Source organism: Psammomys obesus, unplaced genomic scaffold (assembly GCF_907164565.1).
Source record: "Psammomys obesus unplaced genomic scaffold, mPsaObe1.curated_primary_1811, whole genome shotgun sequence".
In the NCBI taxonomy this organism is placed as follows: domain Eukaryota; kingdom Metazoa; phylum Chordata; class Mammalia; order Rodentia; family Muridae; genus Psammomys; species Psammomys obesus.
The window spans coordinates 41,055,752-41,075,222 of record NW_026593286.1 but is presented as its reverse complement, the minus strand read 5'-3'; the positions used below and the strand labels follow the sequence as shown (position 1 = coordinate 41,075,222).

The 19,471-nt window shown below is 41.4% G+C and overlaps 1 protein-coding gene across 1 annotated transcript in view; it reads right to left on the bottom strand.

Moving 5' to 3' along the window:
• Positions 1-19,471, bottom strand: part of Stat4 (signal transducer and activator of transcription 4) — a 96,954-nt gene that overhangs the window by 37,895 nt on the left and 39,588 nt on the right. Inside the window, exons 4-5 of the mRNA XM_055617056.1 lie at positions 7,531-7,629; positions 1,617-1,709 (exon numbers count right to left, since the gene is read on the bottom strand). Coding sequence (XP_055473031.1) covers positions 1,617-1,709; positions 7,531-7,629 — 192 coding nt within the window. The remainder of the gene's footprint in view (positions 1-1,616; positions 1,710-7,530; positions 7,630-19,471) is intronic.

Here is a 19,471-nt window from a genome sequence, read left to right as displayed (position 1 = left end):
TAAAAAAAAGTATATTAAGCCATGACTTTAAAAGAAAATCAACGATAAACTAATTAAAAGGTTTCAGATACTGTCATCAGTTATAGTAGATTTCTTGCAAGAAAAATAATAATTTTCAAAAGCTCTCGTGGTGGTCAGAAATGTTTTTGTGAATGTTACATTCCAGAACACTTTAGAGAGATGGGGGTTATGGCCTAGTGGGCAAAGCACACTGATGAATGGCCACTGCTCTGCCTATCCATTGTGTCTGGAGACCTGCAATCAGAGCCTGTGCCTTAGACTGGCGCAGAGATCTAGCCAGGCTGTGTTCTTAGGAAGGACTTGCTGAGTAGGGATAGGTGGGAAGCGAGATGAGCAAGCACATGGTCTCTACTGGGGGTTTAGCTCTGATCCCATGAGGAACCCAGAAGCATCGCCTGCCCCACAGAGTTAACATCAGCTGAGCTCAGGGCCTGCTGTTTCCTCTCAGGCTGTGTCCCTCACTTCGGCTCTGAGACCAGCCTAGTGTTCCCTAGACAGCCGATTTCAAAGAAGCTCTCAGTAACCAGCATTCACAGAAGCTGAGGAAGTCTACGGGCCTGGGGGAAGGGTCAGGGAAGAGCTATCAATGGTGAACTTTGGTTGCACCAAACTTCTCAGGAGTTGACAAAGAATCTGAGGACGGTGGAACTCAGTGGTAGAGAACTGGCATAGCATGCGCCAGGTCCTGGATTCAGGCCTAGCAGTTTTCCAGTGTCAACAAGTACTGGACACATCTATGTACTTGATGTGCTTAAGTGCCCATGTTATAATACACCGGCATAGCCTCTTTCTGCTCTCACATACTGTAGATTTAAGAGAGTCCTTGGTTGAACATGATAGCACGCTCCAGCGTTTGCCTCAGGGACAACTTGAGAGTCTAATTTTTTTCTTGTGGAGGTGTACGCAGAGACATGTCTGCTTGTTTAAGTTGCTATGGAAGATCATTAAACTGCGGCTCTGGAAGCAAAAGCTCAGAAGTTCATTCCCTCTCTGCCTGTGATTCATACATGTATGGAGAGCTTTGCCTTTGTCTGTAGTTGATTTAGTTTTAGAGAATTGTCATTATTTCCATAAAATACAAGTAAGTGGATTCTACATAGGTTCTGGGAAGGGAAATTTGTATTATATTTATACACAACACAGTGGAAAGTCTGTTTCACTTAAAACAGCCTTTTCTAAATCAATGAAGGTAACAAATCTACAATAAGGCGAGTGGGGAGAAAAAGTCAAAATGTACTAATAATATCAAAGGCAATGAATAACATAATGGGTTCTATAAACAAAGGATAATAAAAAAATGGAGTGCAATTGGATGAAATATATACACTTTTTAGGAACTGTGAGTTACAAAGTTTACTCTAGAAGACATAGATAATGTGACAGCTCGACACCAGAAGCGAGCTGAGCTTAAAAGCCTCCTCAAGGAAGTCTTTCCTGTACAAACACAGTGTGGGACACACATGTTCTCTGAGATCTGTCTGACTGGCCTGCAGCACACAGTCTGCACTAGCCTTTCGAGGCATCTACATGAGACACTCACTCCAGGCGTCTACCTGAGACCCCCCCTCCCGAGGCATCTGTGTGTGACCACTCACCTGTACACTGTTTTTAATGGCGGCTACTTTGTGCTCCACACTTCTCTGCCTTTCTGAGACTGAAGAACTTTGTAAGGATTTCTCCAGAGGTCCCTGGAAAAAGGATGTCTTGAAATTTCACTGTTGTTGATAAACCATGTTATTGTAAAGGGCACACTACTTACATTGACCTGAGCTATAGGTCAATGTAATACATAACACTGTATGAACATTAAAACTTCTGCTTGGAGAGCTGGGCATATAAGCCACTGGCAGATAATGCACAAAGCTCTAGGTTCCCACTCCCAGAACTGAAAAAAAAATATGCACATAGTGTCCAGAGCCAGAACAACTCAGACTTTTTCAGAGGCCCTGAAGAAAGGACAAAAGGAACTTTAGTTTCCTCTCCTTGGCCAGGAGTAAATTTGGCAAGGGCTGGAGCCAAAGCCTCAGAGGAGTCAAGATTGCAGTTTCTAGGGACCTGATTCTTCGCCCTGGACTGTGGCAGATGAGTCTGAGGTATCCTTCATTCTTATTGCCAATACTGTCTGACTTATCTCTTTGATGCCATTTCCCTCCTGCCAATAATCTATAAGATGCTGTTATAACAAGGACATTTGTTCAGCTATATTCATAGCAGCTTTATTTGTAATATCCAGGAACTAGGAACAACCCAGATGTCCCTCAACTGAAGAATGGAAAACAAAACAAAATAAAACAAAAGACTGTGGTACATTTACACGATGGCATACTACTCAGCTATTAAAAACAAAGACATCTTGAAATTTGCAGGCAAATGGATGGAGCTAGAAAAGATCATCATGAGTAAGGTAACCCAGACACAAAAAGATATACATGGTATGTACTCACTTATAAGCCAATTTTAGCCATATAGTACAGGATAACTATGCTACAGCCTCCAGATGCAAAGAAGATAACTAAGAAGAAGGAGCCAAGATAGGATGCTTAAATATTGCTCAAAAGGGAAACTAGAATAGATAGCAGAAACAGCTTAAGAGAGGCAACAGGGTAGTAGAGGGAGTGTGGAAAGAAATGAGGGTGGAGATGAGACCTGGGGAGAGTGGGGGTGGGAGGACAGAGGGCTTGCAGAGAGGAGAGAAACTATGGGTAGGGGCATCTCTGTTACAAGCTGGAGACCTATGACAGGGTAGGCTCCTGGGAGGCCTTGAGAGTGACTCTAGCTGAAAATCTTAGTAGTGGGGATCGTGAAGATTGAAGAGGCCACCCTCAAACTAGAAAACACTCCTAGTGGAGGAAGGGAACACCAACCCACCCACAAAAACTTTGACCCCAAATTTACCCTCCCTACAAGGTGTGCAGGGATAAAAGTAGAGCAGAGATTGAGGGGATTTTCAACCAATGTCCGACCCAACCTGAGACCTACCCCATGGGAGAGAGCCAACCCCTGACACTATTAATGATCCTCTGCGATACCTATGGACAGCAGCCTATCATAACTGTCCCCTGAGAGGCTCTGCCCAGCAGCAGATTGAAACAGATGCAGGAACCATAGCCAAACCTTAGATGGGGCACAGGGAGAGTTGTGGAAGAGTGGGGATAAGAACAGAAGGACCTGGAAGTGACAGGAGCTGCACAAGAAGACCAGCAGAGCCAACAAACCAGGATCCGGGCTTGGGGGGAAGCACTTATGGAAACAAAGCACCAACCAAGGACCATGCATGGACTGGACCTAGGCCCCTACACAGATGTAGCCTATGAGCAGCTTGGTCTTCATGTGGGGCCCGTAGCAAAGGGAACAGGGGCTGTCTCTGACATGGACTCTGTTGCCTGCTTTTTGATCACTTCCCTCTGGCAGGGCTGCCTCACCAGGCCACAGGGGAAGAGGATGCACTCAGTCCTGATACAACTTGATGCACTTGGATGGTTTGGTGGGGGAGCTCCCCTTTTCTGAGAAGTAGGGTAGGAGGAATAAGGGGAAGAGGGAGGGAGATTGAGACAGGGAGGAGGGTAGGGAGGAGGCTACAGTTGGGATGTAAAAGTGAATGAATAAATAAATAAAGGGTAAAACTTATTTGACATAAGTCATCGGCTTATGCAAGACCTCCTGGTCTCACTATTGCTTTTGTCTTTTTTATTTTTCCTCCCCAGTCCTCCCACTCAACACCTCACTGTACAAGACCATTATTCTTGTTGTTTCAGGACATGTGGTGCTCCATGTTGGGTGCCACTTGTCCCCAACCAGTAGAAGACAAGAAATAAGGAAGTAAAAGCAATAGCTGGGACCAAGAGATCTTGCACAAACTGATCACTTATGCCAAGGAATTTACTTGGCCTTTTTGCTTAAGGATATTACTTTTCCATTTTCTTCAGTAAGTTCCCTTCACTTTAAACAAACAAACAAACAAACAAACAAACAAAACGGCCATCTCAATAGGCTCAACACCATCAATAATTGCTAATTTAAGCCTAACTTAATGTGATCCTACAATACTAGTTTAAAATTCCATGATGGTCAAGAGTAATGCAAATAGACTGTAGAAAATTGTGAACACTGTCTCATGTCATGAAGTTAGGCACTAGAGATGGCTCCATGGATAAGAACGCTTGCTGTTCTTGGGGGTGGGCAGCCACGGTCAGCAGCAAGTTAAGTCAGAGAATATTGACAGAAAGAACAAGGGATACTCAGACAGCTGCCTAAGGACCTCAGTTAACTACATCCAGGGAAAAGAGTTGAGGCCCCAGAAGCCACAGCCTTGACTCCTCTGGGGCACTGGCTCCAGCCTTAACTAGCCTTGCTAAGTCTGCTCTTGGACAAGTACACAGAACTAAAGTTCCCTTAACCCTTTCACTGGGGCCTCTGAGAAGAGTCAGCCTGGCTCTGAACACTGTAGAAAACACTAAATGGCATGACACAGACAGGATTACAATCTAAGAAACTAAGCAGATTATAAAACACTCGATGTAATTTCTACTTAAATGTAGATGTAGGAATATATTTATAAGGATATAAATATATGCATAGATATTCAGAATTAAGTAAACATGATTGGAACAACATATATACCAAAATGTAGTCACTAAACAGTAAGATTATGTGTCATTTCATGATTTTTAAAAGATTTTGTCTTTGTATGTGTGTGATTGTGTGTGACATGTACGCAGGTGACATCAAAGCCTCGAAGCCTGATGCCCTGCAGCTTGAATTACAGGTAGTTGTGCGCTACCCAGTGTAGATGCTAGGAACTGAACTGGGGTCCTCTGGAAGAACAGCAAGTGCTCTTATCCATGGAGCCGTCTCTCTAGCTCCTAACTTCATGACATGAGACAGTGTTCACAATTTTCTGCAGTCTATTTGCATTACTCTTGACTGTCTAGCAATTGATGGTGTTGAACCTGCTGAGATGTATTTTTTTTTAAAGCAAAGGGAACTTACTGAAGAAAATTGAAAAATAATGTCCTTAAGTAAAAAGGCCAAGTAGCTCCTCCAAGGACCATATCTTGGCCACTCTAAGAATCTTACACTGAGTGTGGCCCTTAAACACAAAGTTCTATAGCTCTCTAAAGATGAGACAAGATGAGTAAGGCTCTCCGGAAACGTTTTTAACTGCACCACACCCTTCAGGTCAGTAAAGCCTTTATAAACACATCCCTTTCATCACACCCATCTCCATTATTCCATTGTTTGCCCAGTGACTTAAGATGAAAAAATACTCAGCCCTTTGTTTATGGTAGTACACTGTATTATTTTCAGAGTTACTTTGATTAGTATATACTTCAATGTTTTGATTTGACTAGTATTTGACATTTGGAGAAAGCAGAGGGTACATATACATGAGAGACAGCGACACACATACAGAGAACAAAGCCAGACACCCCTTCACAAGCCCATTTCTCTGGTACATGTGAGGCTCCTGCTTAGGCCTTTGGTTAGCAACTGTCTTCTCTCAGAGTCTGCAATCTCATCTACCCATCCTGCTGACTTAGAATTCGTTTGGGTCAAAGCTTGGAGATAAAGGAACTAGGTTGGGGAAGAGGTTGGGGGCTGTTATGCCTAGAATTCCAGATTTTTATTTTCTCTCTCAATAGACTTGTAGTTATTGCCATTTTTGATCTGAGAAAGCAGTTGTCTTTTGACTTTTAACCAGCGTTTAATTCTTATCCCTGGGACACACTTAAAAACAGTGGACTTATTCCTAACTATCTTAGTTATCTTTCAAGTGCTGTGACAAAACACCAAGACCAAGGCAGCTTATAAAAGAAAATATTTAATTTGGGGTTCATAGTTTCAGAGGTTTCAAGTCCATACCATGATGCCAGGGAGAAGGCAGCAGTCATGGCACTGGAGTAGATGGGAGCTTACATTTATTCACAAATAGGAGGCAGAGCAAGAGAGACTCTGAGAATCACATGGGCTTTTGAAGCCTCAAAGCCCACCCCTCTGCTGAGATGACCCCACCTCTTCCTCTTTCCAAACTTCCTCCAACCGGGAAAAAAAGCATTCAAACATTTGAGCCTATGGGGGCTATTTTCATTCCAACCATCACAATGGCAGGCAATTGAAGTCTGTCTTTCTTTCTTTCTTCCCTTTCTTCTTCTTCTTTCTTTTTTCTTTCTTTTTCTTGCTCTTTCTTTCTTCTTTCTTTCCTTCTATCTCTCTTCCTTTTTCTTTCTTTGTCCTTTCTTATTTTTCTTTCCTTTCTTTCTCCTTTCTTCTTTCTCTTCTTTCTTCTCTTTTTCTTTTTTCTTTCTTCTTCCTTTTCTTTTTCTTTCTTTCCTTCTTTCTTTTTTCCTTCTTTTTCTTTTTCTTTCTCTTTCTTCTCTTTCTTTCGCTCAAAGACAATTTTACTAGAATTTAAAGAAAAACTCTAGGGTAGTAATCTATAATTCTAAGCATCTATGAGAGGAGGAAGGTAAAAAGAGAAAGAGAAACACAGAGAGAAGAGAGAAGAATGACTATATATGTGACAGGTACAAAAAATGGACAGCCCTGCCACCTTAGAAACTACAGTATTTAAATGAAAAACATACCATTCTTTATCATCCAAGAACAGTTAAGTTGTTAAAACTTCAGGTTTCTTGATAGTAACTAAGTCTCAGAAGTTAAGAAATAATTCTTTTGTTAGATCTTCATAAGCTGGATGATTCACTGATGTGTGGAGAATGTCACACAGAAAATGTATTGTTTTATAAACTTTTCTCTTGATGTAGGATTAACTGAAAATGTATGCCTTAGAGATTGCTGGTTTCTCCACTTTGCTGGGCTTTTATTGCATTCAGAAGGATGAGATAAAGTATAATGTAAATTGCATTTGGCAGATAATGAGCCAAACAAGTGTTGAGGGAGCTTCTGTAAGCCAAATTTCCTGTTGGTGGAACAGGAGCTTAGGCTCGAGGATGAACAGGTCCTGAAGTAGCCAAGATCAGCCCCATGAAGACAAACACGCTGTGGAAGGCAGAACCCATGCCACAGTTGGGAAGCTAAAATGTGGTCACTGCATTCCTAGATTATTACCGTAAGATCTTAGACCAGAATTTAGCCATGGGAACAGAAGGCAACCTAGAGCAGCTGGTCTGGTGCCACACATCTGTAATCTCAGAACTTGGGAAAAGGATAGAAAAATCACAAGTACAAGGCCAGCCTCAGTTTTATAGTGAGCACAAGGCCAGCCTGCACTACATGAGAGAACGTCTTTAAAAAACAAACAAATGTAAAAAGGAATATGGAATTTGTAAAGACTTGGTAATTATCTCAATATGAAATAAAGACAAAGATGAGCCTAAAACCTTGAATGGGAGTGACTGAAGGATGGTGGAGCTGCTACCCAGAAGAAGAAACCGATTTTGCAGAAAACTGAACTTAATGAGAAAGCAAGATGACAACCTCAGAGACTGTTACTTGTCAAGCCAGTGATTCAATGGATGATGCATGTGACAATGGATCAGAAAATGTTACCTGGACAGGCATGTTGGCTGCAGCCAATATTCTCCTCTCTTCCCGTAAGCAATTTGAGATTACCACAGCTACATGCATTGGATTTCCATGGAACTTTCCCTGAAAAATAGTAGGCAAAAGCAGCATAAAAAGCTTTGAAAAACAGATATAAACAAATCATAAGGAAATGTCATACTTGAAAACCAACAATAATCTTCCTATAAACCTATAAAATTCCTTGGGGTCTGTTCTAATTGTCTATTCCTTTGCAATGCCATGGAAACAAGGACTCTTAATGAGAGAATGTTGATCTTTGCTTTCAACACTTTTTTAAAAAAAGATTTATTTATTAATTATGTATGGAATGTTCTGCCTACATGCCAAAAGAGGGCACCAGATCTCATTCTAGATGGTTGTGAGCTACCATGTGATGGCTGGGAATTGAACTCAGGACCTTTGGTAGGGTAGCCTGTGCCCTTAACCTCTGAGTCATCTCTCCAGCTCAACGCTCTTAATTGTAGTTCTTTGAACACTTCTTTATGAAAGACCCTGAGCACATTGGAGAGTCAATTTACTTTAGGTGCTGGGCAGGTTTAAGACATAGTAGTTATTTCCATATCGGTTCTCAAGAATCAAGACAGTCCTAGCTATACACATGGCAGGTCTCTGCTTCAGGCACACAGTCTCAGTGTGATCCCCACTTGATGGTATTCACGTCAGCTACCGCCTAACTACATTATACTCAAGCAAAACTATCCCCACTTTTCAGGACTGATATTTTTGACACTGAGGCAGACATTTTATTGCTAAGGTTAATGATACATCTAGGTTAATTGGCAGCCTGGGACACTATCTGAGCCATTGTTGTAGGTGAAAACCAGGGATCTCTTCAGGGGGTGATCACTTATGGTTGCCATAGCGCCCAGCAATGAGTGCTGCCTACTCATTTATATCTTACTTGCAAGAGCTGTGTTTTCTAGCCTTCATTTATGGTACTGTCTGGAACACCATCATGTCAGCCAGTACTGCTAAAACTTCTTTACTAGACTTTTTCCAAGGCAAGATTAGAAAGAGGCAGTGGAGACAAGCACACTGAGGGAGTCTCTGCCCTCCTCCCTTGATGTGGTAGGTGGTACCGATACCATGAAATGGCCAAAAAGCGACTAGCAGACAAAGAAAGGTAACAGTCCACAAAGTAGAAAATTAACACCAATCAAAAACAGATGATATGTACAGCTAAACCAAAGGCTCTTTTGGGGGAGAAAGAAAAGGGTCGTTGGTCGTAAGCATTATCAAATCTGTGACTTCTGTGGTCGTATATCAGATTCTGTCACTTATCATCACCATTTGTGAAACTGGGGTAAAAACCGACTTGTTGGATTCCTGTTTTTCCAATTCAGTCTTTAAAATCTTTCTTCTTTAAATCAGAAATTTCCAGGAGAAAACAAGTGAATTGACTGAAACTCCAAAAGCAGAGGTGTGAAAGTGACCCCACTCTGGACGTGAGAATGCCCTGTTCCTAACGCATCTACAATTTCAGTCTACTTGAATGTATTTCTATTAATTTTGACATCTCTTGGTTCTTTTTATATAGCTTGCCTTTAAGTCCCCCAACCCCCTGGAAAACCTGTTCTCTCTCTCCCACCCTCTCTTAAGGGCATTAAAAATGTTTCATTGATAAGAAGGGTTTTTAAGGGCTAATTTGAAAGCTCTGTTCCTGATATAACCTGAGGATCTGTCCTTCTTGGATAAGAAGTTCCTCTAACGCCACAGACGCGCCGGCGTTTTCTCACAGTCGGGGAGGTCTCTCACCCCGCTGCTGTCTGCGACACTCTGCTATGAGAAGCCCATCTTCATTCTCCGGTCAAAATTCAATTCCTTCGCCTTCCTTTCCCTCTGCTCTCCTCCCAACCTTGTGAGGTTAAGTCACTTACTGCTCTCCTTTGCGTTGTTTCATCAAAGAATACATTTTCACTTTCTCTGTCAACACCCCCTAATTTGATGCCCCGTTCAAATATTTGAGACAAAATGACTTCCAAAAATTCACTGTATATTCAATGTCAAATTACCATTTTCACTTTCCTAAGCATTAAAGATGTGCTCAGGCTCACCTTTGGGTACTGACTACATATCTAGATCTCAGAAGAACAATCAAATGAACCCTGATGTGTGTTGGTGGCCAGGGGAAAAAAGCAATCCAGAGGAAGAAAATGGCCCATGCTGTTCTGCCTCATTCCTATGCCAAGGTATTACAGAGGACAGAGGTCTCACGCGTGCTGCGATGTCCTTTCACAGTTCCCTAGTGCCAATCAACAGAAGCTCTTAAATGCCGCAAAGTCAGATTTATTGGTCTTCCCCCCCAGTGATTAGGATTTTAGTGATGTACTTAATACACCTTTCACTAAGTTTCTGCCATGGGGATTTTTTTCTGTCATTTTGAGTTTAGGAGAACATTGGGCTTGTGGGTTTTAAATGTTCTTATGGCTGTGATGCTGCTAGAATTGTGTCATCGTGCAAGCCAGCACTTCTATTTGTAAAAAGAGGGCGACTTTGTAATATTAAAAAGTGACACTAGTGACCCTAATGAAGTAGCGTTGCTGCTAAGTTCATTTGGTGCTTGTTACTGAAGAGAATTTTTCTTTTTTTCTTTCTTCTTTCTTTTGTTTTTCTTTCCGTGCTTCTTTCTCTCTTTCTTTCCTTTCTTTCTTGATTCTTTCCTTTTTTCTTTCTTTTTCTTTCTTCTTTCTTTTTTCCTTTCTTCTTTCTTTTTCTTTCTCTCTTATTCTTGGCTGCACAGTTCCAACAACATTCATTGAAAACCCTTTGTTTCTGCTCTGCTGGCCCAGTTCTGCCATAAAAACTGTATTCCTGCCAACATGAGAAGGCTTCTTTCTATTCTCTGTTCTATCTTAGAGACCTGTCTCTGTGGCATCAGTGGGACATAACGGAGCTTTATGCTAAGTCCTGATAGCAAGCAGAATGGGATGTTTGCATTTCCATGCAAATTTCAGAATCAGCTTATAAGTCTCCCACACACACACACACCAGACCCTTCATTGACAGTCTTGATGTCACTGTATCTTTAGAGAAATTAAGGGAGATTTGGTTTTCCTATAGTTTTGTTGTGATCCACTCTTTTCAGATTGGTGAAATGCCATCTGAAACATCTTTTGTTAGGGTTACTTATATTTAGTTGATATTAATTTGACATGGGGATAACTGATATCTTTCTCTTGTGGCTGATATATGGAAATATAGTTAAATTTGTGCATTAATTTTGAATCTAACAAAGTTGTTGACTTCTATAAATTCTAATGATGTATTTGAGATATTTGTTATTAATTCTAAAATTTCACTGGTAGATTCTTCTAGATTTTCTACATCCACTAACCAGCTCTTGAACAGCATTCATAGAATTTCCTCCCCTTTCAGTCAGTTCATTTCCATCCAGGTTTCACATTCAAGACTTGTTGTGGGGGTGGGGGGAGAAGATGGCTCAGTTGTTAAGAGCACTAACTGCTTTTCCCGAGGACCTGGGTTCAATTCCCAGCACCCACATGTCAGCTCACAACTGTCTGCAACTCCTGTTCCAGGGGATCCGATACCTTCACATAGACATATATGTAGCCAATACCATGTACATAAAATAAAAATAAACAAATGAATTTTTAAAACACTTTTTTGAAGCGTAATGGTTAATTTCCAAACAGGGAATTTCTTCTAATTTTTCTTAGAAAATGACTTCTAATGTAGTTTAATTTTGATCAGATGGAGACTCTCAATGACATCAGTTACTAAGTTTATTGATAATTACTTTGTGGCCTAACATATGAATAACTTGTAAAAATTTCATGCAAGCTTACACGGAATAAGTATTCTGTAGTTGTTGGGTACAAATAATTTATTCTGCTTTATTATGCCAGCTGTTAAATTGCATAACTTTTCTGTCTCCATGCTGTCTTGTTTTAACTATCAATTTTATAAGTCATTGAAAGGATTATGTCAAAAGCCACTTTGTAAGTTGTTCTTCTGTTTCTGATATATCTAAATATATATTTTTTGAAATTAAAGCCCTTCCTGGCTACACACTGACCTTTATTTCCAGTAACGATTTTTACCCTGAAGCAAGATGATTAACTATGACAATGTTTTTTGGTCTCTTCTAATTTTTCTCTTATTTCAAGGACTCTATTTCAAAGTGGATATAAATACTTTATGGAGTACCAGAATTATACATATGCAGAAGGGTAAATAGACATGAAATAGGTCTGGTTAACACATTCCTAAAACTTCTTTGCTTATTTAGAGTTAACTTTTCCAAATCTCGTTTGAGCTCAGATTCATCGCCTGCCGTGCTTTTCCGTGTCTCATCGTCCTGCGGGGATGCGGGGGCATCTCTCTGGAGCACAGGCAGCTGCACTCACTCTCCCTTCTCTAAGTTTTCATACTAAAATGGTTACCACAAGTTCTCAGTAGCAGGTTTTCCGACAAGAACTGGTTTTCACATCCCTTCCGGGATGGCCAGCTGCTTCGTTTACTGACACACTAAGTTCTAGCGTTTTAGTCACACTGTCATGAGAGCAAGCACATCACTAGAGAGCGAGGGAGATCACTGCTCAACTGCCCAGCTGCTGTCCATATATCTATCTACCCCTACAGCTCACTTTCAGTGACACGCCAGGATGTTCTTTTTGTTTGTGTGTATGAGTGTTTTGCTTGCATGAATATATGTGTACCTTGGGCATGCCTGGTGCCAGGAAAAGCCCCAAGAAAACATCAAGCTCCTCTGAAACTGGAACTGTAAACTGCTGTGAATCACCCTGTGGGTGGGTGCTGGGAACAGAACCTGGGTGCTCTGCAAGAGCAGCAAATGGTCTGAACCTCTTAGCCATCTCTCCATCCCTCGTTGTTCTTCTTAGATATCGTTGTTCAGTTTGAAACTAAATTTAGGGCAATTGTAGTAATCAACTGATAAAAGGTGACAATGATATGTTGCTTTTATGATCTGAATCTTATGCCCTTTAACGATTTTCTTTCTTTTTTTCCTTCCTCTTCCTTCTTTCCCTCTCCTTTCCTCTTTCCCTTTTCTCTCTCCTCTGTCTCTGTCTGTCTTTGTGTCTCTGTCTCTGCCTTTGTCTCTGCGTCTGTGTTTCTGTCTGTCTGTCTGTCTCTCCTTAGACCCCCAGAACTGCAAACACTGTTATGTCTCACCAAGGCACATCAGCCTTCTACCCTCTAGCATTACCTGTTTGGTTAATGAGATATTTTCATTTTCTGCAGTAGCATTGTGCTGGAAGTGAAGTGCATACTTCAGCCAGCAGGACATTTCTGATACAGAGGTGTAGATTTGAATGGTGATGCTGTGCAAGGCAGGACTTGTTTAGTGCAGCTAATGGCTGTGCTGCTGAGTTGTTTCATCTCTTCTAAGGAATTTGGCCATTTCTCTTGCTGCTGTTGTCTGTGTATGGTAGGCAATCTTTACACCATGAATTCAGCCATAGACTACAACCTATCTCCTTGTGGGTGAATTCCTTCCTTACCTCCTCTAAAGCATTTATTGTTGCTTTCCAAGAAAAAAGCAAAACTGTATTATTTAACCAGTAACAAACACGTACTAGACAAATGTCGAGTGTTGACTTGTTCTTGATTCATTCTGCATGCAGAACTATTTATTTCAACTATAAATTGTAGTGTTGTATTTTGATGACATTTTAAACAGCAATTAAACAACATGTGTTATTACAACAGAGTGTATAACTCAAGTGAAGTGACAACCCCATGAATAGCTATGCCCTAATTTCACATCACACATAACAACAGCGACATAGGGACAACCACATGACAGCAGCAATTAAGAGGTGTCTAATATAAGATGCGTTTTGATTCATGAGGAGGGTTCTCAGTCACTGCTGATGGAGGGTGCAAACAGCACAGGGATTTTGAAAGACAGTTTGGTAATTTCTCACTTCTGCCATCGGATCCTGCTGTCACACTCCTCAGTATTTACCTAGAGAAGCTGGAATCTATTCACACATAAGCACCATCTATACAGGGGAGTTTACAATAGGTGCATTAATAATTGGTAATATTTGAAAGCCACACATGTGTCCTTCAGTTAGAAAACTGGTCAAGTAAACTCTTGTACATACAGACAAGATATTACTACTAGAAAGAAATGAGTTATCAAACTCTGAAGACAAAATAAACTTAAATATGTACCGCTAAGAAATACGTCAGTCTGGAAGGGTATATGATATGTTTCAGTTTTATGATTTCAAGGACAGTTAAAGCTAGGGAAGTACAGGCAGGTCCTCAGTGTTGTGAGAACTTGAATCCTGTGCCGATGGAAAAGCTGCACATGGTGGATGCATTTGTAATGTTGCCCTCGAGAACAGAGACAGGTGGCTCCGCAAGCTCCCTGGCCTGCCAGCCTAGACCATCGGTGAGCTCCAGGTCAGAAAAAGGCCCTGTCTCAAAAAAATAATGTGGAGTGCGACTGAGGAGGACACCCAGTGTTGACCTCTGGCCTTAACATTCACGTGCAGCACCGTGAACATATATACACATGTGCCACACACACAGGTAGGAAGATAGTCAAATAGTCAGTGGCTGTAAGTGGAGTGGAGGGGCACAGAGAATATGGGGGAGCAGTGAAACTGTCTTGTGGAATATTACTGTGGTGGATACATGACATTGTTCCGTAGACCAGTATAATGCACGTTAAAGATCTTAGTTAGCGATACACTATCTGTTCATGAGCTGTGACAAATATATCATATTAAAACACTGCTTAAGAGACTGTCTGGTGGGAGAGCAAGTGGGAGGCGAGGGATGCATGTGGAACTCTGTACTTCCTACTCTGTGTTTTTGGGAAATCCAGAACTTCCTTAAAGCTTGTTTGATGGAAGTGGCATTTCTTACCCACCCCTCCTTAAACTGTCCTCTTGCTAGAAATGAGTGAAGAAAAACAAAGAGCAAAGTTAGACTCCTTTGCTTGCTTTTCTGTTGGGGGTTTTCAGGACAGTTTTACAGAGCACAGGATGGCCTTAAACTCACGAAGCAGCTGTGGGTGACCTTGAACCCTAGGTCCTCTAGTTTCTCTGTCTCTCAGGTGCTAGGGTTTCAAGTGTGCCCAATCATGCCCAGCACAAAGCTGGCTTTGAAAACAAGTGAGCTGATGGTTCTCAGGGACTTTTGTTTTGTTTTGAGACAGTCTTACTATGTGGCTTGGCTGGCCGAGACACACTATCAGACCAGGCTAACCTCAAACTCATAAAGATCTGTCTGCCTCTGCTTTCCATGTGTTGGAACTAAAGGCTTTTGCTATTATTTCCAGCTTCCGAAATATACACTGTATTTTGTATTTTATTAATGTATTTTATTCATACCAATACCAACACACTTTTAACTAGCTAAAAGTCAGCTGCAATGTGTATGTATGTTCATGCATATTTTTGAAGAAAATGATTCTTCAAGGCGCTAAGTATGCCTTCTGTAAATTCTCAGTGCATTCTTAGCACAATGCTCTATATATCTGTCTTGACAGGTTAATGTTGATTGTCAGCGTGACAGACTTATAGTCGCCAGGAAGACATGACTCTGGGCGCATCCCGTGAGGGAGACTCTAGATGAAGCTGATGAGAAAGAAGCACCTATCAGCACTGTAAGTGTGGGCCACAGCTCCATGTGCTGGGGTCCTGAGCTGTGTCGTATAAGGGGGGGGGGGCAACCAGTGTCATTTGTCTCTGCCACTGCCTGCTGCCTGACGGCAGACACAGCCGATCAGCTCCTCCACTCCTGCTGCCCTCGGCTGGGCGTTAAAATAACCCTTTCTTCCTCAAGTGGCTTTTGCCAGGCACTTTGTCACAGCAACGAGACGAGGAACTAGCACAGCCTGAAGACTTAATCCACGTGCGACAACTACGCTGACCAGGTCTGCTCAGCCACAGGACCTAATTCTGTGCCTCAGACTTACTCGGTGACTTTAGGTAAATTGCTTGTTAATCTTCATTGCTTCAACTGCCCTATTAGTTGAACGAATATTTGTCTGGTCATTGTGAGAAGAATGCCAGACTATTGAGAATGGCCTTTGAAACTTGTAAAGCCCTCTAAATAATAGCAGATTTCTGTATTGCTTCACAGTTATGTTAGGAGTTTTAAATCTCATACACATAAATCAACAACAAAAGAAAAGCAAAGGCAAAAAAAAAAAAATCTCTTTTAACAGAAATGACCAAAACTGATTATGTAGCCAATAGAATAGGAATGATTTGTGTTCTAGGAAGTATATAAGGAACTCAACTATAAAATAAACTACAAATATAAAAGAAGTTTCAGAAAACGTTGAGAACTATGTTTTTTAAGTAAATGACAGTGGGGACAGTCCCAGCATGTAGAGGACTCACAGGAAAGGCACCAACAATGACTCAATAAATTAGTTAGCTCTCAGTGTCTTAATTGTTAGCAAAGCAGTCATTAAAGGCTTCATTTTCCTGGCCCAGAAAAGTCTGCAAGTGCCCCCAGTGGTGATGACCTATTGACAGCAGAACAAGATGGATATTTTCACTTTTACTTTACTTCTTTACAATTAGAATTTCTTTCTTCCTTCCTCTCTCCCCCTCTCCTTCCCTTCTTCCTTCCTTTTTCTTTCTTCATTCTTCCTTTCTGGTTGACAGACTCTGGGAACCAGAAGCTGCATGTAACTTTACTTTGTCAGACAATCTATTATTTTCTGTAAGAAATGGGTTCAAGGCAGTCATTATTCATGGAACCTGAACATAGGTGTGCTTAAACAAATAGCAGAAGGATGCCACATGTTGAATATGAAGTGGTTTGGGCTGAGGTCACGTCGAGGTTTTGCAACTTCTGAAGGTCTACTTGTTGGTAGACTCACCATGGCTACTGAGTGCCCCTGTGTGCCCTTGCATGCTCTTAATGAGGAATGCCCAGAATGCAAAGCTCGAGCCAGTCTCAACTCCTGCTCACTGGCAGGGATTCCTGGTAGGCTACCTTACAGGTCTTCTAGCTAAGGAGTCGGCTTCAACTTCTAGCCGTGAGAACAAGAAGTTACTTAAGTTCAGTGTAATGCAACCCACTGTAATGCAGACACCCACAGTGAGCCACATGTGACCTCCAAAGGACTCCTAGGTGAAAGCAAAATTTAAAACCGTAGTAGATCATCTTTGTGCTGGCACATGCCTCCGTCTCTATCCTCCTGAAGTAACATAAATGTATAAGACTGGTCTTACATAGGATAAACCTAGTAAAATCTGTACATCTAAAAAACTAATCAAGAGAGAGGACCCTGACTAAAACACTCAATCCCCATCCCAAATGGCAAAGAGGATGGACATCAGAAGAAGAAGAAAACAGGAAACAACCTAGAAACCTGCCACAAAGGGCCTCTGAAAGGCTCTGCCCTGCAGACTATCAAAGCAGATGCTGAGACTTATGGCCAACTGTTGGGCAGAGTGCATAGAATATTATGTAAGAAGTGGGAAATAGTAAGATCTGGAGAGGACAGGAACTCCACAAGGAGAGCAACAGAACCAGAAAATTTGAACACAGGGGTCTTCCGAGAGACTCAAACTCCAACCAAATACCAGGTACGGAGATAACATAGAACCCCTGCACAGATGTAGCCCATGGCAGTTTAGTGTCCAAGTGGGTTCCATAGTAATGGGAAGAGGGACATAAACTGACATAAACTGATTGGCCTGCTCTTTGATCACCTCCCCCTGAGAGGGGAGCAGCCTTACCAGGCCACAGAAGATGACAATGCAGCCACTCCTGATGAGATCTGATAGACTAAGATCAGAAGGAAGGAGAGGAGGACCTCCCCTATCAGTGGACTTGAGGAGGGGCATGCGTGAAGAAGGGGGGGAGGGTGGGACCGGGAGGTGAGGAGGGAGGGGTTTATGGGGGGATACAAAGTGAATAAAGTGTAATTAATAAAATAAAATAAACTAGTCTTGAGATGACGTCAAGAGGATAGCAGGGTCCCACACTCCTCTGGAGATGGCGTTTTAGCTTCTGAAAGGTTAGATGGGGTCCACCAGCAATGTCATTAGCTGCCTTGGGGAGTCTTGCTCATTATACACAAAGGCAGATTCCTTGGCCAATGGTAGAGGCATCTATCTCTTATAGAATCATCCAGTCAATCCTTTCTTCTTGATTGCCAGGACAATAATTCATACACTATTATCATCATTATTAAAAGGTGTTCAGATAAGATTATGTAAGGGGATAGACTATTAAGTGTAACTATTGGAAAAGAAAGTATACACTCTTTCTCTCTTGATGATATAACAGTGTATCTAGGAGATAAAAGGACTCACAATTATATAGTGAGTAAACAAATTGACATGAAGCTCTCTTCATTGGCAATAATCATCTATAAATGGAAACTTGGTAAAGTTACTTTTAAAATAGTAAGAAAAATTATTTAAAAATTTAACACATCATACTGAAAGAACAAGTGTTAGAAAAGCAAAGTTGGTGTAAATATTCTACAATGTATCCAATTAGTGAAGTGTCACACGGTACTCCACAAATATGCATAATTTTTATGTATCTATAAATCATTTGAAAACATTTTTAAAGAAATTAAGAACAAATAAAACAAGAAAATTGGGTCTTCTATGAATTAAGCTAGGGCCATGCTGAAAATATTAAAGTTTGAAAAGGATTAAAGACATAAATTTCAATTGTAAGACAGTGTCATCAAAATGAGAAAAGGGGGTGTAATTAAAGCTAGGGTCCCAGGGGTTGCTTTGGAATATCTGAGGTTGAAGGAATGATTTAATGAAGTGATCCTAAAATTGACACAGAAGAAGAAATACCTGAGAATAGTTAAGACAATTATTAAAACTACTGAATGTTTCAGTATTGGAAACAGATCCCTGAATTTTCTAAGTGGCTTTGTTTTGTTTCTTTAATTCTCACAACCGTCTGTGCTGTCCAGTTTCATGGATAACTGCTCTACTGTAGAGAAGCAATGCACCTTAGAAGACGATTCAAGTGGACTCCTGGCCTTGCATTGCTCTTAACAAGATGCTCCTAAGTTTACTGTTTCCATGCTAAAGAAAGGTGTTTGCCATGAGACGCTGAAATGCACCCTAAACACATATACCGTGTTGACAATAATCAGTTGTGTTGGCTAGCAGCGCAGAAAAAGAAGTGAGGGAAGTACTCAAAACCTGACTGAAGAAAAGATACTTCATTCAAGTGAGTGAATGATTCCATTCAAGTGAGGAAAGTGAGGCAGGTGAGGCAGCAGACAGCCCTGTAGTCCCAGAACGAGGAGGCCGGGGCAGCAGGACAGCACAGTCACGGCTAACCTGACTGACGCAGTGAGACCTTGTCTCAAAACAAAACAGACAGAATTTGCAACTTTTTTCTTTACATGTGTATCGAGTCAGAGGAAAAACACCAGGCTTCTGTGCTGAGAGTCCCATATCAACTAAAATGTAAGTTTCCTTAAGTATTAAAGTTCTAAAGATTGGAAAGGCCTTTTAAAGCTGAGACTCTCTCAAAAACAGTATAAAAAGATAGATTTTTCATTAGACTGAAAGAGGAAAGTTGACGTGGGAAATAATGCAATCAAAAGACATGATAGACTATGGATGTATTAACTCATGAATTATCACATGTGAAAAGATTTTTTAAAACTTTTTAAGAACGTGAATGTATATAGAAACCTTTGAAGCTGATGGAAAACCCGGCGGAAAGAATGGGGAATTCACGAGAGTACAACCCAGTGCGGGAATGGATGCCTGGCCTTACGTTTGCCGAGGAGGAAGAAAGAAGAAAGACGCAATTCTCCACAATCACATGGGCGAAACTGAAAGATGGTTATGACAGCTGGAGCTGGAGCCGGCCAGATGGCCCAGGGAGGAAAGCCCTTGCTGCCGCGCCTGGAGACCCAGGTTCAGGCCCTAGCACCCGCATCCTAACAGAGAAC